This window comes from Hemicordylus capensis, chromosome 1 (assembly GCF_027244095.1).
Source record: "Hemicordylus capensis ecotype Gifberg chromosome 1, rHemCap1.1.pri, whole genome shotgun sequence".
Lineage (NCBI taxonomy): Eukaryota > Metazoa > Chordata > Lepidosauria > Squamata > Cordylidae > Hemicordylus > Hemicordylus capensis.
The window spans coordinates 47,162,139-47,185,660 of NC_069657.1; the positions used below are offsets into that span (position 1 = coordinate 47,162,139).

At 44.2% G+C, this 23,522-nt stretch overlaps 1 protein-coding gene across 4 annotated transcripts; it reads right to left on the reverse strand.

The window, feature by feature from the left end:
• Positions 1-533: 533 nt before the first annotated feature.
• Positions 534-21,963, reverse strand: GSTZ1 (glutathione S-transferase zeta 1). 4 transcript variants are annotated; one of them, XM_053287095.1, is made up of 9 exons: positions 21,706-21,959; positions 16,306-16,357; positions 14,095-14,162; positions 12,123-12,203; positions 11,566-11,691; positions 9,022-9,097; positions 7,659-7,711; positions 3,826-3,875; positions 534-908 (listed from the first exon to the last, which is right to left on the reverse strand). In XM_053287095.1, exons 1-9 carry the CDS (start codon positions 21,775-21,777, stop codon positions 782-784), a joined length of 705 nt encoding a protein of 234 aa, XP_053143070.1. In that variant the 5' UTR covers positions 21,778-21,959; the 3' UTR covers positions 534-781. The 4 variants fall into 4 exon arrangements, 3 of the variants coding, with proteins under 3 accessions (XP_053143070.1, XP_053143071.1, XP_053143072.1); XM_053287096.1 differs by having other exon boundaries at positions 21,757-21,958; XM_053287097.1 differs by lacking the exon at positions 21,706-21,959 and adding an exon at positions 16,921-17,118.
• Between the last annotated feature and the right edge of the window lie 1,559 nt (positions 21,964-23,522).

The following is a 23,522-nucleotide window of genomic DNA, read 5'->3' on the forward strand; positions in this document are numbered from 1 at the left end:
CCTTCCTTGTAAATCTGGGCTGCTGCTGAAGATATTGGAGTATCCCTTAGTACCTCATGGAGTACTTGTAAATACCTCCTTCACTGTAGAGCAACAGCAGCATAGGATACTGCTGCTCAGTGTTCCCTGTAATGGGGATTCCCAGGTGTTGTTGACTACAACTCCCATCATCCTCAGCTGCAGTGGCCTTTGGCTGGGGATTGAGAGTTGTAGTCCACAACATCTGGGAATCCCTATTACAGGGAACACTGCTGCTTCTTATTGTTTCTGGCCCAGATAAGAATATGTATTAATCTTAAGGTAAAATATCATTTACCAGACCAGCTACCATTTGTATAGAAGTGTATATGTCAGCTTTTAAGTTACACGAGTCCCTCAGCAAACACAACAGACACTTGCTTGTAAATGCACATATATGTAAGATGCTGCTTTGTACACAAGGCTGCAGAAAGAAGATCTGACTACAGGCTGGCATCTCTGCCATTCATAGCAAAATAACCACACCGCCATAAACTGAACACTCTCATAGAATATCCACAGGCACTTTTCCTTTTAATCTATTTCACGATGGCATTTACAATGGTCATATAGGACTGGTAGAGTTTACCAGGAGTTGCCTATCCTACTATTCCAGTATGTCTGCCTCCCTTTTGTCTCGTCTCTTCAGTAGCTGCCAGAAAAGCATTTGAGCTGTGGCTCTTGGTTGATCCCTTTGACAGCGCCAAAGAGTGCTTGGCTCATCTGCTGCCAACACTCCTTGCAGTGAGAAAGGAGGGCACCTTCAAGCTCTGGTTTCCGGAGGGGTATCTGGCTGTCGGCATGGATGGCTTATCTGGAATGCATCCAACTCCAGAAGAGCTTTGTTGATCCTGACAATTGTAGGGTATGGAGCAAGATCCACTTTAAATCTGTGATGAAAAAATAGAGGTAAAGAGCTAGCACAGGAGTAGCCAATGTGAGGCTCTGCAGCTGCTGTTGGAGTACATTCCAGAGTCTCGGGGTGGCAAGAGAGAAGGCCCATCCCTGTGTAGCTACCGGACAAGCTGGTGGCAGCTGCAGGCAGACCTCTCCGGATGATATCAATGAGTGGTGGGGCTCATGGTGAAGAAGGCATTCTCTTAAATACTCTGGACCTAAGCTGTTTAGGGCTTTATAGGTTATAACCAGCACCTTGTATTTTGCCCAGAAACTTTGAGAACAATTTGTTATGGGGCAGCTAACAAAGTTTACTACTATTTTCCTAACTCATTGGTAGCCAGTGTAGTTCTTTTAATACAGGAGTAATACGGTCTCTTTGGGATGACCCAGAGACCAACCTGGCTGCCACATTCTGTACCAACTTCAGTTTCCAGTGTAAAGGCAGCACCACAAAGTGCATTGCAGTAGTCAAGTCTGGAGGTTATTAGCATATGTAGCACCGTTCAGAGATCACTTATCTCAAACGGATGCAACTGCAAATCAACTGCGGTTGATAGAAAGCACCTCTGGCCACTGCCTCAACCTGAAACACGAAGGAGAGGTTTGGATCCAGAAGCACTCCCAGACTGCATACCTGTTCCTTCTGGGGAAGTGTGACCCCATCCAGAACCAGCAGATCAAAATTTTCTTCTGAGTTCCGACCCGCACAATAAGCACCACCGTCTTATTTGGATTAAACTTCAGTTTGTTACTCCTCATCCAGCCCATCACTGTCTCCAGACCTGCATTTAGGGAGGTTATGCCTTCTCCTGATGATGTTGACATAGAGAAATAGATTTGGGTGTCATCAGCATACTTATAACACCCTGCACCAACTCTCCTGATGATATCTCCCAGTGGTTTCATGTAAATGTTAAAGAGCATTGGAGACAGTATGGAGCCCTGGGGAACACCATATAAAAGTTCACATTTTAATAATAATAATAATTCGATTTCTATACCGCCCTTCCAAAAATGGCTCAGGGCGGTTTACAAAGAGAAATAACAAATAAGATGGCTCCCTGTCCCCAAAGGGCTCACATTCTAAAAAGAAACATAAGACACACACCAGCAACAGTCACTGGAAGTACTGTGCTGGGGGTGGATAGGGCCAGTTACTCTCCCCCTGCTAAATAAAGAGAATCACCACGGTAAAAGGTGCCTCTTTGCCCAGTTAGCAGGGGGAAAGCAACATTTTGAAAAGCAACAGTCTCCAAGTGACAACAGCTGGCATCTGCCCAAGAGGTAGGAATGGAACCACTGTAAAGTAGTGCCTCCCACTCCCAACCCCTTCCGATGCTCCAGAAGGATACCATGGTTGATAGTATTGAAAGTCGCTAAGACAGGTGTGGAGCCAGCCGAGCAGCGGCCTGGATCCAGCCTTGCCCAATGGCCCCTCTAACTAGGTCCCATGTGCGTGACGTAACATGCACAGGTCATGGCTGAGCCATGAGAGAATCCCCTCTCCGCCCACGAGCGAGCACTACGGCTTCCCCGTCTTTTTCAGGCAGCATTTGCTGCCTGAAAGCATCTATTTCTCTCTCTTTTCTTCCAGAGAGGGAAAGGGAAAATAGACGCTTTCAGGCAGCAAGCACTGCCTGAAATGACACAGAAGTGCCCACTCAGGCTCTTTGGAGGTTGAGGCGACGTCACGTGGAAAGGAGGCGTGGCCTCGAGCTCCAAGAGCCCAAGCGAGTGCTTCCATGTCATTTCAGGCAGCCCTTGCTGCCTGAAAGCATATATTCTCCTTTTTTCTCCCTCTCTGGAGGGAGAGAGGGGGAAATAGATGCTTTCAGGCATCAGACACTGCCTGAGAAGGACAGGGAAGCACTCACTTGGTGCTCTTAGTAGCCTGGGCGTGGGCCGGGGGAGTTAACTTAGGTCTCTTCTGGAGCCTGAACCCCCTGTGAGCTTCAGCGGCCCCTACCATTGGCGGTCCGAGTTCTTCGAACCTGTTTGCACAATAGTGGCTATGCCCCTGTGCTGAGAGATCCAAAAGGACCAACAGAATCGCACTCCCTCTGTCAATTTCTCATTGGAGATCATCCATCCGGCTGACCAAGGCAGTCTTAACCCCCATAGCCTGCCCTTAAACCAGTTTGAAGTGGGTCAAGATAATTATGGCAGTTGTAGTCCCAACAAGAGCCAGAGAGTCTCAGATTGGCCACCACAATATAGCAGCAGCTGGAGTAAGCACTATTGTTACAAGGCTGCACCGATGATCCTGTGAAGTCTGTAGCCAGAGGGGCAGAGCTGACATTTGGCAGATAAGAGGGATGGGGAGAAAAGGAGAGCAGGAAGGGATGCATGGTGGTGAAGCAGAAGAGCATCAAAGAGCCATGGAACTAGTTTCAGAATCTGGAGTGGTTCAGAAAAGGAATTTGAAGGTTGAGCCACAGTGCCAGGAGCCTATTAGGCAGCAGAATTAACATGGTTGAAAGAGTTAGGGATTGATAAAACAGAGTCACAGTTGCAGCGGGTTCAGGGCTGCATTTGTTCAGGTGAGAGGATGGTGTTTTACTTGAGTGGTCTTGGGCTAGGATGGCTGGGTGCCTGGCTCAGGGGTAGCAGAGAGCACTGTATTTTATTAATCATTTATTATTAATTTAATTTGTATTATAATATGAATTATAGTAAATAGAATTGTTTGATCATATATTATTAATTTAGTTATCAATCATTTTATTAATCTTCCCCAGTCTCTCCTCAAAAGAGGGTTCTGGAAACATAATTCCAACACAAGCACTTAGTCTCTCGCTGGGTATCTTTGCACTCCCGCTCCCTCTAGTTATGCTGCCAATCAGCCCTTTAGGGCAACTGGTACAATCCCACTGAGCCCAACAACTTGTGGGACTCTGGCGTACTTACCTAGCAGCATTGTACACTTGAGGAACCAAGCACAGGTCAGCCATGGTCACCTACAGAGAATCAGAGAGAGTGTTACAGCAATTCAGGAGTTCTTTGGAGCGTGAGGCTTACAATTGCCTTTGAACCCAGTAGGGATCATATTATATTGGTGCTTTATAAATATTAAATGGAGGGTGATAACCGTGCTTTGACATGAGTTTAAACTGCAGCTCAGAGCCTCATTGGCCTTGTACAAATCTTGCCACCTTTCCCAATCTGCCAAAATGTCTTGCATTTCATGGTGGTGGTTCTCCTATGGCATGTGAAGCACTCGGCTCTTTTATGTTTCATGTCAGTAACAGGGATAAAGAGAAGCAGAGGGGAACTTTGCAGACCAATTAATATATGCAAAAGAGGTAGTGACCACTATTAAACACGCAAGATTTTTAAAAAGGGTCTGCAACCCTTCACAATTAGTTTGGTCTCCAAATGTTGCAGAATCCAACAAGTACAGGATAAAAATGTACTAAAGAGATTGATAACAGCTGCTTCATGTCTGTGCTCCTGAGTGATTGATTAAGTGCCGTCAAGTCTGTGTCGACTCTTAGCAACCACAGAGATAGAATCTCTCCAGGATGATCTGTCTTCAACTTGGCCTTTAAGGTCTCTCAGTGGTGTATTCATTGCTGTTGGAATCGAGTCCATCCACCTTGCTGCTGGTCATCCTCTTCTTCTTTCCTTCAACTTTTCCCAGCATTATGGACTTCTCAAGGGAGCCGGATCTTCGCATAATGTTTCCAAAGTATGATAGTTTGAGCCTGGTCATTTGTGTCTCGAGTGAAAATTCTGGATCGGTCTGTTCTATGATCCATTTGTTTGTTTTCCTGGCTGTCCATGGTATCTTCAAAAATCTTCTCCAGCACCAAAGTTCAAAAGCACCAATGCTTTTTCTATCTTGCTTCTTTAAAGTCCAGTTTTCACATCCATAGAGTGTCACAGGAAAAAGGGGATGGAAAATCTTAGCATGTACCCTAGTCATTTCTTACAAAACTGGCTTCAAGAGGAGCCACAATCTCTGGCTTTGTAAGAAAGTACTGCCAAGACTTTCTGTCCCCTCTGAGGAAAAGCATAGACTTGAAACACACTGGGGCTATTATCTGTGTCTCCTTAATGAACTGGTTGCCTGCATGTGTTGTATTTGGTGGCTGGTTTTAGTTTGTTGTCCTGCTCTATTGATTCATTTCTCCAAATACTGTCAGGGTGCTGCTTATGGGCTGGACCACATACTCTGCAAGGGTGTTGGGCTGAACCTGTCTAACTCCCTAACATAGTTTTTGGAGACCATTTTGATGAGCGTGGGATGAGTCCAGATGGCCATAGGCCATTGTGGCTGTGGCTGGTTGGAGTTTTAATTCAACATCATCTGAGGACCCCAGGCTGTGAACTCCTCATCTGTGGCAGCCTCTTATCGTCTGAGGATAAACTGACTGTGGAGGATTACAGTATGTTTTCAGACATATCTGGATGTTTTTGTAAACACCACATTTTGCATTACCTTGTCTTCTCTGTCTGTTTGGAATACCAAGTTCTCCCCACTCTGGTGTGTTGCAGGGATGATAATATTATTAGTACCCACCCTGTTTGTATATATACACATAGAGCAGTGCCTGCCAGGAATACAAACAACTATATCTGCAAGACTATTTCTCTAACATTATCACGGACCTTTGCAGACATTTCTGGGCCTGCAGAGACTCCAAGTAAGCTGCTGGATCTGGATATGGTGCAAGATACCTCCTTGGTCAGAAATCCAGCAGTCTGTCTGCTGCCTTTCCCAAGAGCTGAGGACTAGTGTGATTACATGTCATTGACCACAAGACTGCAGAATCAATGAATGTCATCAAGATGGATGGCAGGCTTCTGGGAAACAGACCCATCTAAATGAAAGTTCAACTAATGCGAAAAAACAGAATCATTTCATTTTGTCTCTTCTTGATTTTCTTCTCCTTTACTGCAGTACCTGCACAGCAGTCTATAGGGCTTCTTTAGGAAGAATACCTGAACCTCCTCCAGAACCTTAAGCTGAAGTAATGTACTCCAAGTGTATCACTCAGCACTTTCAGTAGCTCTCACCAAAGGACAAGGCAGGGCAAATTGATTTGTACAGCCAACAAAAATACATTGCAACAGATGGAGAGGGATCCAAAGATGCCCTCCTATATGTAGGAAGTATATACTGCAGATGGAAAGGTGCTAAAGTGGCCCTAAAGTGTTGCGCAGAATGAAATTAAACAAAAAATGCTCTTCTGCTTGTGCAAGAACTTGTCCAGCCTCTTGAACTAACAGAATCATGGAAACTGCTACAGAATGTACCTAGGAGTACTATATTTATTTATTTATTTTTACATTTCTATACCGCCTTTCGTTAAAAGAAAACCCCAAGGCAGTTTACAAAAATTAAAACATACAATAAAAGCAGTAAAAACATCAAGCAATAAAAAATCAAGCTAAAAACATATAAACAAGCATAAAAACACGACAACAGATAACAGATAAAAACAAAGAGAAGCCGCAGTAAAAAAAATGCCTTTGTGCAAGCTCTTGCTTTTTTCTTTCCATTCTAGGTTTTTTGAATCTAACCCGCTCTCTGGTTTATAGGCAATAGGTGGTGCTATTATCTCATTTAACTCTGCTGTACCTAATGCTGGATAAATGAATTTCATTCCTAGTTAGGCGATGGACTGAGAAATGTTGGGAGGGGGCAAGGAGAAGAGAGACTCTGGGTACTTGTTCAGGTACTGTAATGTCAGTTAACCCTGCTAACTGAGCAAAGAGACACCTTTTAAAGTGGCGATTCTCTTAAATTTAGCAGGGGGAGAGCAACTGGACTCCATCACAGTTTTTAGAAAGCTGGTTAAATCTTGGCTTTTTATCCAGGCCTTTACATGATTGTTTTTATTGCTGCTTCTATGTGTTTTAATCGTGTATAGTTTTTATGTTTGTATTTTATAGATTTTAAATAAGATTTGTTTTATATTTTTAGCTTAATATTTTTGTCATTTTAATTGTATGTTTTTTTAACTTTTGTAAACCGTCTTGGGATTGGTTTTAATGAAAGGCGGTATATAAATTTAACAATAAATAAATTGGCCCTATCCAACCCCAGCATAGCATCCCTCCAGTGGCTGTTGTTGGTATCTGCCTTATGTTTCTTTTTAGATTGTGAGCCCTTGGGGGACAAGGGACCATCTTAATTAATTAATTATGTATTTATTTTTCTATGGAAATAGAAAACTTTTTGGGAACTTTGGTTGAAGAGCGGTATATAAATATTCATAGTAGTAGTACTGTTCTAATGGTTTAAATTGTACACATGAACTGTAGAAGGTGATCAAAGCTGGTCAATTTCACACTAAAGGTGTTAATGGGTGGTGCTTTGGTTGTAGATACTAAACATTTCCACTGATATATTCAACAGCAGCCTTTACAGTTTGAACTCATACCATTCCAGAGTATGGGTGTTCCAAGTGGGAAAAGCTAGTTTGGAGTATTTGTGTAAACAAACAAGACCACAGTTGCTTCACAAGAAGCCCACAGCACCGTCCATGTTATGCTGCTCAAGAATGAAAGGAATAACTTCACCATCAGGATCTCCTCTGTGTATGTACATCTTGGGTTGCAAATACATCTTGGCCCATTAGACCTCTCTATTGATCTCAGAACACAGAAAGAGATTCCTTGCCTACCTGTTACCTCTGAAGTCTGGAAAGCTCCCTGTTCTATGCTTGTCTCACTAATGTTTGATTTCTAGTCCTCTTGGTGGTCAGAGGCCTCCGCTTTCCTTCTTTCCTTACCTCATCCCCAACGCAATAACGTCCAGCTGTTTCTTGCAAGACCTGCTCCACAGCTGCAGGAAAAGAAAGTAAGGCTGTTGTTGGAAATCAGGTAAATCATTGGTCTTTTAGAGCTTTACTGGACAAATTGCATGGTTAAATCCCTTCTCACTGTGATAAAATAAAGTGTGAAATAATCCCCGTTAAATGTTTGTATTTGAGCTTCTGGGCTGGAAAAGGTACCTGATCAAGGGGAAAAAGTAGTTGTGGCCATATTCAAAGTACTGAAGACAATATTGGATACTTGGTAGCAAGCACAAGGTTCCCAATATTGTGTTTGCTTCCAGTGTGTAAAGTTAGGCAGGAGGAGATTTGCCGGGAAGAAGTGTTGGGTGGGAAAGGTTGTCCTCAACCCCATCTCCATTTGCCATCATTCCCTTGTTTATCACTCCTGCCACTTTTCCCTCAGACAAGTGGTAAAAAGTGGCAGGGGAAGGAATTACAGAGGAAAAACAGTGGGTGAGGCACCCATTGCTTCTCCTCAGCAAGAGCCCCTGCCTGCTTTGCACAATTTATTTATTTAACACATTTATATACCGACCAAAACCTATGTCTCTAGGCAGTGTACAACAAAAATACAAATTAAACAAAATTAAAATGATTATAACATTAACAGCATTAAAAACTATTAAAACGATACTGTACATCTAATTAAAAGCCTTGGTAAACAAATGTGTCTTCAGTGCCTTTTAAAATGTTGCCAGAGATGGGGAGGCTCTTATTTTAACAGGTAGTGCATTCCAAAGCCCAGGAGCAGCAACAGAAAAGGCCTGTCCCTGAGTAGCCACCAGATGAGCCGGTGGCACATCTTATACAAACGCAAGACTCAGAATGCTGAGTTTGTCACCAGAGATCTAATTTCTACTTTAGAATGGCTGGATTCTCAGGCCTGTTCCAGATTCACTCCAAAGTGAATATGTAGAGAACTAGTTCTATGGTCTTCCCATATATCTGCTCTCAGTGCTTTCTAAGGATCTGCACCAGCACATCTTGTTAAATTATTGACAGGGCCATTCTCCATGGATCTATCAACTCATCTTTTGTTCTCAGTTTTGGCAACACAGTTTAAAGGTGATTAAAACAAGCAAGTAAACATCTTCTAAAGCTTGCTTAAGATCAGTATCTACTGGCTGTTTGTCTCAGGAAGACAGCAACCAGCAATCCCCTATTTTTCTTTTCCACATAGTTTTTGAAGGCAAGATCCCATTCCAGTTTCATCATTCTACCAGTGTCTCCCAGAACAATACAGGTCAGACAAGAGGACAAATTAATTCCTGCTTTGTTGGACCTAAATCCAGCTCAAAATTGCCAGTATAGGACTCACCTTTGAAGCCACGAGAGATACAGTGCTCTGCCCATTCCTGCTGCTTCTCTCCCATTTGCTGCAAAACACTCAAGTTCTGAGAAACACAGGAAAGGTTTCCAGATTAGACTGAGTCTTGACTTAAAACTTAAACTCTACTACCTGCCAAAGGTTAAAGCTGGCATGCGAAAGCCATTACTGTATGTGGGATACACAATCATTTAATTTGTCAAACCATTACTCTGGTTGCCAACACACTGTAAACAGGGACCATATTTTAGATTGAACAAGGGCTGAAGGAGTAAGCAACAACCCTTCTTCCATCTTGGATTGTGTGGGAGAGTTCATGGGCTCTTTAACTTGTGAACAGCAAGAGAGGAGAACTCTGAGCAAGCTCTCCTCTGATCTCAATGGTCCACTCCCAAAGACAGTACAAGACTGATGAGATGCATAAAGAAAACGCCAGTAGAACCCCAGAGCTGCTCACAGTGGGAAAGTGAGGATGAAAGAGCCCTTTGCCTGTCTCTGTCTGAGAGGAAGTGACTGAGGTGCAAAACACTGTGTGTGCGTGTGCACATGTGGGCTTTCTTGGTTTCTGGGATTATGCTAGGGGCCATCTGTGAAGCTTCTGGGGACTGGGTTAGGCCCTTGAACCTCCAGTTGTGTATCCTACCCTCTTATAAGTACTCAACTAGCCTTTTAAGTGCTACAAAACCTTCTTCGTCAGAGAATGGGCAATGAAACTCCCTTTGTCAGCATTGAAAACGTTCTCAGGGAGTCCAGCCACATAGGGTACCATACAGGGGCTTAGGTGATATTAGGCCTTGCTAGGGCTGATGTTGTCAATGGGTGACACCCAGACTAAGTTACTCAATAGTACTACTCTAAAGCTAGTCAAAAGCACTACTAAACTTCAATAGGGCCACCTCTAGAAAATTTAGTCAGGATGTCAGCCACTTTGTCTCAATAAAAATCTTGATTGGAGGCATATTTAAGTCCTTGATGAACCAGATCAATAAAACTGCATTGCAGTGATCAACAAACTAGTTGGTTAGAGGTCACTGCAATGTTGTTTTATTGAGCTGCTGTTTAAAGGATTTAAATATGCCTTTGAGAAAGAAGTTGATCAGGATGTGTTGGAAACGTAAGTCTCTGGCAGCTGTCCTGTCTGTCTGTGTGTGTTGCAAGTTTACAGCTCTCCACAATCATCCTCTTTGTCTGATGTTAGTCCTTGGGATTGTCTATTCTTCTGCAATTTCACCCCAGTACTATTTTGTAAATAAAGCCACCTTTAACTAGCACTCACCAGTTCACCTCTGGCAAGTAACAATTGCCCTTTGCTGGTCTTGTAGTAGCAAGCATGACTGGTCCCCTTTGCTAAGCAGGACCTACCCTGGTTTGCACCGGAATGGGAGACTACATGTTTGAGCACTGTAAGATATTCCCCTTGGAGGACAGGGCTGCTCTGGGAAGAGCACCTGCATGCTTGCATGCAGAAGGTTCCAGTTCCCTCCCTGGAATCTCCAAGATAGGGCTGAGAAACATTCCTGCTTGCAACCTTGCAAAAGGTGCTGCACGTCTGTGCAGACAATATTCAGTTAGATTCACCAATAGTCTGACACAGTATAAGGCAGCTTCCTACATTCCTATGACTTCAGCACAGAGAGAGGATTTGGATTAGTAAGAAAAATCTCCCCCTGTAAACCACATTTTGCTGTTTCTCCAGAGACCATATTCTCCTCATTCTCCAAGGCCAAAGAGGACTCCTGAAGATACTGTTGGAATATTAGTCAGCCAAGGCTTAAGTTTGTGTGATATTAACTTGTGTGAAGTAACTTGTGTGAAGTAACTTGCTTCAAAGCAGACCGCTGACAGAGGGGCCCACCTGTCTCTCTGTAATAGGGTGTAGCTAACCACTAATTGTTCCAGGATGTGACTGTTTGCTAAGAGCTAGTTTTTGCTAAAAGGGCTGACAGGTAACAAGGATAATGTAAAGAACTAGGCCTGGCCCTCCAGGAAGGGCAGGAGCATCAAGTGACTTGACCGTGTACAGAAGAGATGAGATGCCTCTGCAATCAGAACTTGTATGTCTGAAATGTAACCATATAGGGATGCTTGCCTGAGCTGAGCTTGTGTGCGCAGGTGCAAGAACAAGTTGTTTACTGAATGGTATATAAGAAGGCTGCCCCAAATCTCAGGGCGGCTGCCACCTGAACTGTTTGCAAACTTGGTAATAAAGCTTGTTTGAAACTCTAACCAGGAGCGACCTAACGACCTAACCAGGAGAACGAACAAGGTTCCAGGGAAACCCCTGGCTTTCACCCAACAGTACTAAGCATAGTAGTTAGGACAGAGGTCACAGGTCATGCCGTCTGCTTGACAATATCCCTCATTTGCTTAATGAAAAAAAAAAGTTTGGTTTTGCTGGGAGAAGGGCAGGGGGGACGGCCACCCTGCCCAAATGGACCATTCTCCACTGGCTCTCTGCAGAAATTTCTTATTTCCATTACCCTGGGATCACCTTTGGCCAGTGATCTCTGATCCAGAAATGTTACGGATGAGTACCTGCAAGGGTTGAATGCCAGAAACAATGTGATCTGAGATCATCCGGACTTGGGCTCTCTTCTTTGGATCCTGAGGCAGGATCCTAGGGTTTGGCCGAGTCTCCTCCAGATACTCGATTATGGCCAGCTGCAATCAGAAGAAAGAGGTAGGTAAGAGTCCTGGGGAGCTGATTAAAGGGGAGAGCAGGTCCTTGATGGAGGTCAAGGAAGCAAGATGCTAAAACTGTTTGGCTTAAGCCAATTTTGGCTAAATATTGTTAGTCATAATGATATGCATTGAGTACGGTAATGAATCCTATATCTGTGAATCATCAGTATGGAGGGTCTTGTTGGAGTACCTCGGTTTGTCTTATGAAGACAAACCGTATCCTTACATCAGGTGAGTTTCAAGCAATATCAGGGTGGTATTTACTGCGTGAAAGCCCCCTCCCCCCACAACAGATACCCCTCAACAATGCTGCTGACTGTTCCTATCCCACCCAGGAATTCTAGTCTTGAGAACTGGGTACTTGCTATGGGGTGGACCAAGTAAGTAATTAACACAAATTGCTGACTTACCGACTGAGAAAGAGTGACACCATCAATTTTGAGGGCTGGGACTTGTTGCATTGGATTCAGAGCCTGGAACTCAGAAGAGTGCTGTGAAGACAGAATAGCTCCTAAGACACTTGGGCCGTATGGGAGCCTGGTTGAGCCTGGTTCCCACCCTTAAGGGAAAGCCTTCAGACTGGGAATCTCAAGGTAATAGGGACTGATAATCTTGTCACTCCACTCATATATTTGGAGTTGTCCATGCCACCATGGTGTTGCAAACAGTACAAATGGCACCCTCCCCCTAGGTTCTACTTTGGGGTCTGACAACAAGATTCTGCTCTTGCTCAGATGTCTAAAGCCCCACAGCCCACCCCTAGTGCAATGCACAGCTCACAAAGGGACATTACAGGCTTTTCATTTTTGACCAGAGTAGAACTACAGCACAACAGACCAGCATTACATAACCATTTTAATCCATTTTGTAATACTCCTTCAGCCAGGATAATATTTGAAGATCCCTATCCATGCCAGTCAGTACAATTCAAATGTCTGCTAAATATGCACTATTTCCCCCCCAAGGGTCATTTCCCCAAGATGCCAACCTATACTAAAACATGCCCCATTACATTATAGCAGGGGTTCCCAACCTGTGGTACTCTAAATGTTGCTGAACTACAACTCCCATCATCTCCAGCCACAATAAATTTAGCTGGGCATGATGGGAGTTGTGGTTCAGCAACATCTGGAGTACCACAGGTTGGGAAACCCTGCCTTACATTATCTGCAATCAGCGGCTTACATACTAAGCAATGCAATGTACACGTTGCATTCATTCAATGGTGATTGTGCACAACTGCAAAGATCACACAAAGCGTGCTTGCACAAGAGCAACCCCATTGGAAATAATGGGACTAATGTGTAAATGCACTTTGCGTGCTCTTTGTAGTTGTGCAAGAGTGCAGTTGTGCATAAAACGTGCGCATTGCCTAGTGTAGGATGTGAGCAATGAATCTGGGAAGAATCTTACTCTACCGTTTCTTGATTACTATTAATCACAAGCACTAGTGACACATAATACTTAGTTGAGTTCTGTATAGTTTATCTTGCTGTCTCCCTTACCCTACACGGAGAATAGGAGTGATCTGACCCCAGTTACAGCTTCCTTAGCTATCTGTCCACTCTTAGAAATACACCAAGTTAGGGGAAAAGACGTCAAGTTTAGGAGCTTTCCTCAGAGGCATAGTTTCATCACATTGCAATGCAGATCAAATGAAAAAGATGCAGAATGGCATGTGTTCCCAGCATGCTAAGGTACTTTGCAGAGAAGCCCCTTTCATCCGCAGCATTGACAATCAACATACACTCAAAGCATGGGAGACATCCCTACTATATACAGCAGCTATGATTGGGTGTGGCATGCTGTCATGGTTCTCTGAAGACACATACTGGGGAAGGGAGTTGCCCAGACTCCCCCAGTCTCCCCCACTCAGCTGGCTGCTTCTAGGGAAGCCAGCTTCACACTCATTGGCGTATAGGAAATTCTACTTATTTTAATTTTGAAATCCGGGACAATTAGTCCTCGAATACAGAAAACTACTATTTTAAACAACAACACTGGCCAACATCCTGACTAATGCTGAGCTTGTACAATGAACACAGTTGCATTGGTGCAAGAAGACGGCATTGCTGCACAAAGTCACACAGATTTCCAAAACTGTGCTATTGTGCAAAAATTCCCCTGTGCAATTGCAAAAAGGTTCCCCAAAACATATGAGGCATGCTTGCACATGTGCAACATTAGTCTGGGGTGCATGTCCTTGAATAGCACAGTGTTAGGATGTCACTCATTATGGGTAAAATGAATTACCTTCCTCAAGACCTCTGCAGGAAGAATTACTAAATTCCTTGAGATGTTTCTAATCTTCACAATCCCAGGTTTCATATATGTCTCACCTTGACTACTGCACAGACTAAATGCAGATATCTCCTTCCTTACCTGCTGTCCTCCATCCTTCAGAAGGTGCACAGGTGCCTGTTCATAAGCAATTCCTTTCAGAGTCAGTGCTACAAGAAGGTAGTGTACAGATTTAGAAAGTTTCCTACTACATTGATTAAATTGCCCTTCTACGGCAGTACTCAGCATGCTGTGTAAGTTAAAACAACAAAAAACACAACATCCAGACAGATCCTTTAAAAAAATGGAGTTGAGAGCTAGTCAAAAGCAAATAATCATAAAAACTACTATTTTGTTTTTGAGGGAAATAGGTAAATTGGACTCTAAAGCAAACAACAGTGGCTTTCACATGCAGTAAGTACTGCAGATTCACTTTGCCCACCAAGGGCCAGACTGAATGCCAAAGATTAAGCATGTGAATTCTATCTGCTCGTTTATTGTTTTACTGCAACATTACAGTGTTAACATTATTGTTTTAAACAACATTACAGTGACCTCTAACAAAATAGTTTGTTGGTCACTGCAATGTGATTTGATTGATCTGGTTCATGAAAGACTTCAATATGCTTTCATAAAAAAATTTTATTGAGACACGGTGGCTGACATCCCAACTAAATTTTCTAGAGGGACTCCTACTGAAGTTTAGTAGTGCTTTACAGTAGCTCCTGAGTAGTACTACTGAGTAACTTAGTCTGGGTGTTTGCAATGGAAAATATCAGCCCTAGCAAGGCCTAACATCAGATGTTTAACCCAGCTACTTTCCAAGCCCAATTTAAGCCTCTTTTGGGGGGGAATATTTTGTTTGCATACTGCAACTAATTTGCTGGTCCATTTTCACAAATTAAGTGCGGTGGGGGGGGGGAGAAACCCCCCCTAAAGTATACAGATGTCGGGAGAGGAAGTATTAACAGAAAACACACACACACAGCATGGGGCAAGAGCAAAGTATAAAGAGTGCTATTCTGGACTCAGCCAAAGTACAGTTTAACTTGAGAGCGGAATGCCTGGTGTAGCAATAGTACAGCTATTTCCCCATGTCCTAAAATCATTCAGCCCACCTTTTATTTCTTTATTTAACTTATTTTTATACTGCCCGAAACTTACGTCGCTGGGCGGTTTACCACAAGCAAACAAACAAAAAGTTAAAACATTAGTTAAAAAAAGGACAACAAAATAAATATTCCGTTTGGTTGTGTGATACAGCCCTCACTGCTAGACACCCCTAATCTTATTTATCTTGCTAAATTATGTAAGACCTCAGCCAAAAGAACTCATAAAACCAAAGTTCACCAAGACCCCTTCCATCTCATGGCTTCCTTTAAAGAATGCAGCAAATTCAGACATCTGGATTGTGCTATGTTTATGCAGCACACATGTGTCTCTAATTAATTCTAGATCTGGAATAAAGAAAGAGTCATAAAGACATCCTCAAGAGTATAGCAAGATTTGGAAACTTCTGTATTGTATGTCTTATAGTATAAACATCTGTATCAAGAACATTCTCTGCCAGTATAGGTACATAGGAAGCTGCCATATACTGGTCAGCACATTGGTCCATCTAGCTCAACATTGTCTACACAAAATGGCAATGGCTTCGCCAAGGTTGCAGACAGGAATCTCTCTCAACTTTGTCTTGGAGATGCCAGGGAGGGAACTTGGAAGCTTCTGCATGCAGCAAGCATGCAGGTGCTCTTCCTGGAGTGGCCCCATCCCCTAAGGGATGCTTAGCAAAGGGGACAATTCATGCTTGCTACCACAAGACCAGCTCTCCTCCCATGAAGGCCATGTATCAAAACATCCCTATATGGAAGGCACTTCTGCATCTGGATTAACCTGCATCTTGGTACAGTTGTGCACATTGTCTATATGTGCAGTAGCCAACTGCAATCTCTCAGGGTATGTGCATGCACTGAAAGTGGAGGCGGAGCACATGCGACCACCATACCAGACAATCTGCACAAAAACTGCATGACATTTCCACATTTCAATGTGTGGTGAGATCCTAGTTGTCTTGTTCATACTTTATACCAAGGAGTTTTCTTCTTCCCACCCCCCCCAAACGACCTCGGACATTGGCTCTTAGTTCTCAGAGAAACTGGACACCTCAGCCTCCAGAACCACTAATCTTGCAGTGACATGTTTTCCTGATCTGTGACTTAATAAATCACTGATTAAATTCATGTTGGCAGGTAATTGTGAAAGGTTCTGAACTAGCAACATCCAAATAGAAAAGGAGTTAATAAATATTCTTACCAATTCGCACTCTCCAGGAGCAGGAACTTCTGAAATAACTATAAAGAATCGGCTGCAGAGAGAGGGAAAAAATAAGGGGGGGGATGAAAAAAATGGTAAAATCTACAATTGTAGCAGGCTTATTCACATCAAATACTATGCAAAATTTAGGCAACTTATTGTTTGAAGGTAAAGACAGAGTTGTGGCTTTGCATGCTATTCTGTAAAAAGGAATTAATTCATACTAGGCAGACACAAACTAGGAAAGACCAGCCTCACACATGCCTAATTGTTATTTCAAAACACTGGCATTTCCCACGTGAACCATGTGCTGCATTTCCCAGTCCTACATGGAGATTGAAGGGACTGAACCTGAGACCTTCTGTACACAGAGAATGTGGACTGACACTGAGCTCTGTCCCCTTCCATGGTTAATTTCATTGCTAACCAGCCAAATTCCCCACTGAAAGTTTGACCACTTTGCATGGCCAAACTCCCTTTTGACCCTGCAAAGTGAGTGTGCTTGCAACTTCTACTCCAAACAAGCCTACTGTGTATGGAAAAAGACATCCAGCAACGAAATCATACTGAGGGTGAGGCAGCTTTCCAACCCTCTTAAACCCTCTTTTCTCTCACCTTTTCAGAAGCCATGCTCTGTGTGTGTGTGTGTGTCTCGCAGTATCCTCAGAGCAAATGTAAGATCAGGTTGTGGTCGAAACAGGAGGAAGGGGGGATGGGAGGAACTTCCCTTATTGCCAAAGAACTTTCATAATTAAATCCCACCCTCTGGCAGAGCTGAGGAAGAGAACTGCCAGCATCTCATCCCTTAACTGCAGCCACGTAACTGTAACTGGGCGAAAGCATGCAAAGCACACACAGAGTTAACAGGGAGGAGAAGGGAAGGGCTCTGAACAAGAGAGAGAGGAGCAAAAAAAGCTAGCCCCTCTCAGCTTGGCCTTCCCTCTGTCCAGCAGGCTCTCCTCAGTGTAGCACTGCAAAGAGAGATCGCAGAGAGCAGCCAGTTGGCTCCATGCTGCTATTTGCTTCCTAATTAGCTCCACCTATAACTCTTTGCCAGGGAAGTTCAAATCAGCAGGGAATGGATTGCTGTGGCAATATGCTTTTCCAGTTAGCACCTTGCTAGCTGGTTGCACACACACACACAAAATCAGCTGCTCTCTTCTGACTGACTATGTTTGTATTTGGGGGTATTTGTATGTTGTATGTTGTATTTGTTGTATTTGTATGTTGTTGCTTTTTTATACAATTTGCATCTCAGTCTAAGTTGCTTCATACATTTTTTTTACTAAGTCTAATGAATTTTTTAATTTTAATTTTTATTTATTTTTACATTTTATATCCCGCTCTTCCTCCAAGGAGCCCAGAGTGGTGTACTACATACTCCTCACAACAACCCTGTGAAGTAGGTTAGGCTGAGAGAGAAGTGACTGGCCCAGAGTCACCCAGCTAGTTTCATGGCTGAATGGGGATTTGAACTCAGGTCTCCCTGGTCCTAGTCCAGCACTCTAGCCACTACACCACGCTGGGTCCACATAGAATTTGTCTATCAGACAGACAGAGAGAGAGAGGGAGATATCCATCCAGCTGCCTTTCCCATCTTTTGCAAGCTGAGCTTTGAATGATGAGAAGGAGTTTTGAGATTCATTGGGGCTATTCTCATGAGTGAGCAAAACCAGGCTACGGGAGCCCAGCCTGGTTTTGCTTGCTGTTGAGAACCAGAGGGCTTGAGGGCGAACCTGGGGGCTCCATGGTGGCAAGCCATGGCTATATAGACACTCTCTCAAACAAGGTTAAAGAAGCGAGCGCTCTGTCAACCTCGTTTTTCTGGTTGTGTGTCTACCACAGCTGCTTGTGCACCCGGGGGTGGGGAGAGATCCTAGAAACGCACCGTGCACTTGCGTGGTGCATTACTTGGGCTCCAGGTGGCAGGGCACTGTAGGATGGCACTTTCCTTCACCCAACCCCCAGAGTTGCTGGGTGCGGCACAGGTGGCCTACAGGAGAGCCACCGCTGGGCAGGCAATCCACCCGCTCAGCAACTGGTGAGTGATCGTCTGTGAGGAGAGCGGGTCAAAGCAACCCTCCCCGCAAACCTCCTCTCAGCGCTTCACGCTGCTCGTGTGAAGTGCCTCATAGTCTATGGGGGAGGCAGCTCATACTCTCTCTCTCTTTGCAAGAAGGCTTCAAGTGAGATATTAAGTTCTCTGAAGCTGATAATTGATCATTGGGGGTGAGGAAAAAGTGGTCTGTGCCGGTTCCCCCCCATTTCAACAAGTGAGAATCATGATATATTTTCCATGAGGATGGAGACTGATAACGTATGTCTTAATTTTTCAGTCAAGAATCTCCTTAGCAGAATGCTAAAGTCAAGTGGAGTCTATATCCACACACACCAATGATTCCCCTTGACTTTACTATGGCTGGCTGCCAAGGAGCTACTTTGAGAAAAGTACCATGAAAGAATTAGGGATGTGCTCAATAGGCAAGTTGAACGCTGAATTGCAGCACATTCCCTGCCCATTTAACACAGAGGAGAGCAGGTCCATACCTGCTCCTCCACTGCTCTGTTGGCTGCCACTTCCTTAATCATGGTGCTCACCCGCCCCCAGTTACCTCAGTGCATTGACTCCCTGGTGGCGCAGTGGTAAAACTGCCGCCCTGTAACCAGAAGGTTACAAGTTTGATCCTGACCAGGGGCTCAAGGTTGACTCAGCCTTCCATCCTTCCGAGGTCAGTAAAATGAGTACCCAGAATGTTGGGGGCAATATGCTAAATCATTGTAAACCGCTTAGAGAGCTCCAGCTATAAAGCGGTATATAAATGTAAGTGCTATTGCTATTGACTGTGCTCTCCCCCCAGCTGCCCCTGTGACACACCAGCACACTCATGTGTGACAGCCATTTGCGTGGTCAGCGACCAGGTGCCACAAAATAAAATATTCTTGCACACAGTCCCATTCAGACCTCGTTACGCCATGCTTAGCATTGTGAATCCCAGATACTGAAAAGGACTACAGTCAATCAAAATGTACAAAAGAAATGCACATTTTGTACTGGGATACACATGTTGAAGTCCCTGCAAGCTATCACGGAAGTCCTCCATACACAATTTGGGTTTTTCATTGCGCATTGGAGCTTAGTCCAATTTATGTCTGGGGTAAAAAAATTCCACTTGTTGCATCAGGTTTTTGGGCAAATTCAAAATATCCTATATGCCTCGTAACTTGCAGTATTTCACCCTTCTGAATCTCGTAGTAAAGTCTGCTCTCTGGGAAAGGCCCATCAGACAGAAGCTCTGTCCAATTTATTTGTAAAATTATACCACACCTCATTCACCCATCAGCTTCCAAAAAACAGTCCTCAACAGCCTATGACTGCATGTGATCAAACATTGCTCTATAGCCAGGAGAACCAGAAACATGTGGCTGTTTTGTTCAGAAAATTACAAGTTAGGTTTCTCAGAAAAATCAGCTATATTATATATTTTGTGTACTGCAGCACACATATGCACAGTCTTCTTAAAGCTGTCGAATTAACAATGAAGCCATTCACACAAGCAGCCCTACCTAGGCTTGGGCAGTGCACCCTTTTACCCAGGTACATGTTTGTGTGTATGCTCCAGCCGCAGGCAGCCCGAGCAGACACAGAGCCAGGTGTCAGCAGACACAGAACCTGGGGGGACCATGGGGGAACCCATAAATGCACTGCATTCGTCGTGCAGTGCATTGTGAGATATCTAGAGCACCCGATTCATGGGAGAATCCCTCAATGCACTGTGCCCATTGTGTGGTGCATTGTGGGATATCTGGAGGCCGGAATGCATTTCCCCGGCCTCCAGCAAGCCATGTAGCTCGCAGTAGTGTTGGTCACTTTGGCATGCTGCACAGCTGGGATCGCCCTTTGATCATCTGGGGGGAAGGTAGCCCCGCCTGCCCTCCCTGGGCCAGCAAACGGTCATGTGCAAAACCTTAATGAATTTTAATTTGTCTGTTTTTTCCCAATCTGCTTTTATCACAGCAACAGTGAAATATGTGGCAGAGTAATTACTGATCCTCTATCAGTAATTGAACAGGAAGCCAACTTTAACTGAGAAACAAGACTTCTATATTTATTACTAACTATAACATAGGCTAAGGAAACAATAAACATACTAACAGTTTCTTATTTAGAGAGAGGACAAACCTCTCAGTTTGAATTCAAGGCAACAAGTACAGAGCAGACAAAGAAACGGTGACTCTACTGCAGGCCAGTACATAGAGACATTCACATAGAGAAGCATGTCACATACAAGAACTGAGACAATGTCTGTGGCAACCCCCACCCCACCAAATATGGCCAGATGTTAGGAACAGGGGCGGACCCACCATTGTGTGAATATGTTCAAAGAACCCGGGCTGCAACACTCAGGGGCCACGCCTCATGCCCCAGCCACACCCCCTGCATCTGACGCCATGGTTTTGCTCATAAATGGGGGCATGTGCCCCATTTCTGAACAAATTCTAGCCAGCGCCGCATCTGCAAGCAGGGAAAGCCACTCCTGGCCACGCTGCAAACGTGGCGCTGTCCAGAATTTGCTCGCAAATGGGATGTTTGGCCCCGGTTGCAAGCGAAAGCACGCCCCCTGTTTCTGACATCAGATGCAGGGAGCGTGGCGGGGGAGGGTGGGGCTGACGGAAGGCTGAACCGGGGCCGCTGCTGGCCTCCCTGCGCCACTGGTTAGGAAAATTTACTAGCACAACTACCCTCATTCATCATGAATGAAACATTTACACAGGCTTAGGTTATGAGTAATGCTTAGAACCAGCATGGCCATTCTCCAGCTGTTGTTGGATTACAACTCCCATCATTTCCAGCTGCTGCTGCTGCTGGACTACAACTCCCTTCATCATCAGCCACCACAGCTGATGATGGGCGCTGTAGTCCAACAAGGCTTAGAGACAGAGGTGCACCCAGGTCCTTTTGCAACCTGGACCTAAAGGCTCTGGGAGCCCCCCCCCCCCCGCTGCTGCAAGTTAAGCATCATTTTTTAGCATGTAGGTTCTTGAGGGCACAAACCACAACACCCAGAACAGACTAAAGAAGATTTGGGGGGCCCCCAGGGGGTGTGGCGGCCCTAGACTTTGGCCCCGAAGTCCAGGGGTAAGAGCACCTCTGCTTAGGGGGAGCCACAGGCTGGTCACCCCGCCACAGAACCGCTTGACTTGAGAAAGCAAGCTTCTGTGCCTTTCTACCCCAGTGCAGCACCGATACTCTCGGAAAACTTCTGAGAATGAGGACACTGAAGGACTCTGGCAACATGTTTACATCCAGACTTTCTTTTTCAAGGGAGCGGGAGGAGAGGAGAGGGTAGAAATCATTAAAACAAGAAAAGCTATGCCAAAAGCACGCTCCTTTCCATGTACAGTGAATCCAGAGACTGCTCTTTGCTTCCGCCCTACAGTAACAGCCAATACCTTCGCGACTGCAGCACACATCCTGTGCACTCTCCGTCCGTTACGTTTCTCCCTGACTAGCTGAAAAGCAGACAGAGGCACGCAGCGCTCCTGTGCTCTTTTTATACCATGTTATTGGCTATATTATAAAACACAGCCGCCGCCTCTGGTTTCGCGACTCGAGGGCTCTTTAAGGTTGTTGGCCGCTCCTGGACAGAGACTGGGACAGCTTTCTGTGAGGGTATTCTGGGAGTTGTAGTTTCAGCAATTTCCTCAAGTCGTAACGAAATATCTTTCAGTTGTTCATGGAGAAGATCAACAAGGTGGCAGGACATAAAATTATGAACGACTTACTTTTTTTTTTTAGGATCAGAATGGCAAAGAATTTAGAATTTAAAGCAAGTCAATAGTATGCATTCCTGATGAGTAGCTCATTTAATAGATTGCTCCAAAAACAAGGGTCTGGTGGCAACTCAAAAACAAATTTATTTTGTGGCATAAGTGTTCATGAGCGCATTCTGTCAGATGAAGAAAGTTGATGTCACAACTATTTAAAAAACAATTATATTTGGCTTGACAAAAGCATTTTTTAATGTCAGAAAAAGATGAAAGAACCTGAGGTTTCTTTATTTAAACTAGGATGTTATAGATGTCTATAAAATAGTGGGTTAGATTATCTCTCTATCATTGGTCTGTGCTTGCGTTTTCTGATTTGTATTAATGTGTTCCAAATGTATTGGTATCCTGCTTTCTCTCAAGCAGACCTGCACTTTCTGAAGATTGCACCCTGCTATAGTCTTAACAGGATGGAGTTATTCTCCTCTTCCCCATGACTTCTACCACAATGTGAGCTGTTTATCCTCCAATTTGCTCACTGCTTCTGATTCTTTTCTGTATCTTTGTAATCCATATATCCACCAAACTGATCCAATTAAAGTATCATATTGATTCTGACTATATTGTAAGCCAAGTATGAAACCGACTTGTATCAACAAATGATGTGGTAGCTACCCAGATTTATCTATTTATTTCTAATTTCTTATATTTTGAAACTGCCAGTTCAGGCTCCCAAATGATCTTGGCTTACAGTGAAAGAGCAGTAGGGTGCTCTGCATTTGGGAACTTTAAATGTGTGAATTAATTTTACTCAAGCATATTTGCTAGGTCTTGTTTTGGCATGAACCCTTAGGTGCAAATATTCTTCCAGCCTGAGAAGTGCATTGCTGTTCCTTTAACCAGGGAGGTTGCTAGGTACTTAAAATCCGGGCCCAGGGCCAACAGCCCCCCAGTTGATAATTAAATTGAATCATACCCCCCAAGAAATGTTTGTTTAAATATAGATAGATAGACAGATAGACAGACAGATAGATAGATAGATACACAACCACCCCATCTAAGTAGCTCTAGGAGGTTTACAACGTCTAATACTGTAATATGACACCAATAAAGGTGGAAGCAACAGAGAGCAAGGTGAATCAAACGCTCTCTCCCATGCTTGGCTTTTTAAAAGCCAAATTCTGGGTTACAGCCCCTATTTCATACGAGTATACCCCTCAGGTTCTGGCAACAGTGAAATTGCTCTGTGCAGGTGCCTCCACTGCTGCACTTCCTTTCTGGAAGAAGTCATGGACGTGTGAGGTGGCTGATGAGATCCATCATCTATACAGAGCTCTGAGCAATAGATTGGGGGGACAATCTATACCAATAGATTGGGGGGCTCCATGGGCCACCCCCTAATGATGCCTCTGCCTTTAACCAAGGTTATCCTTCTTGAAGAGGTAACCCTA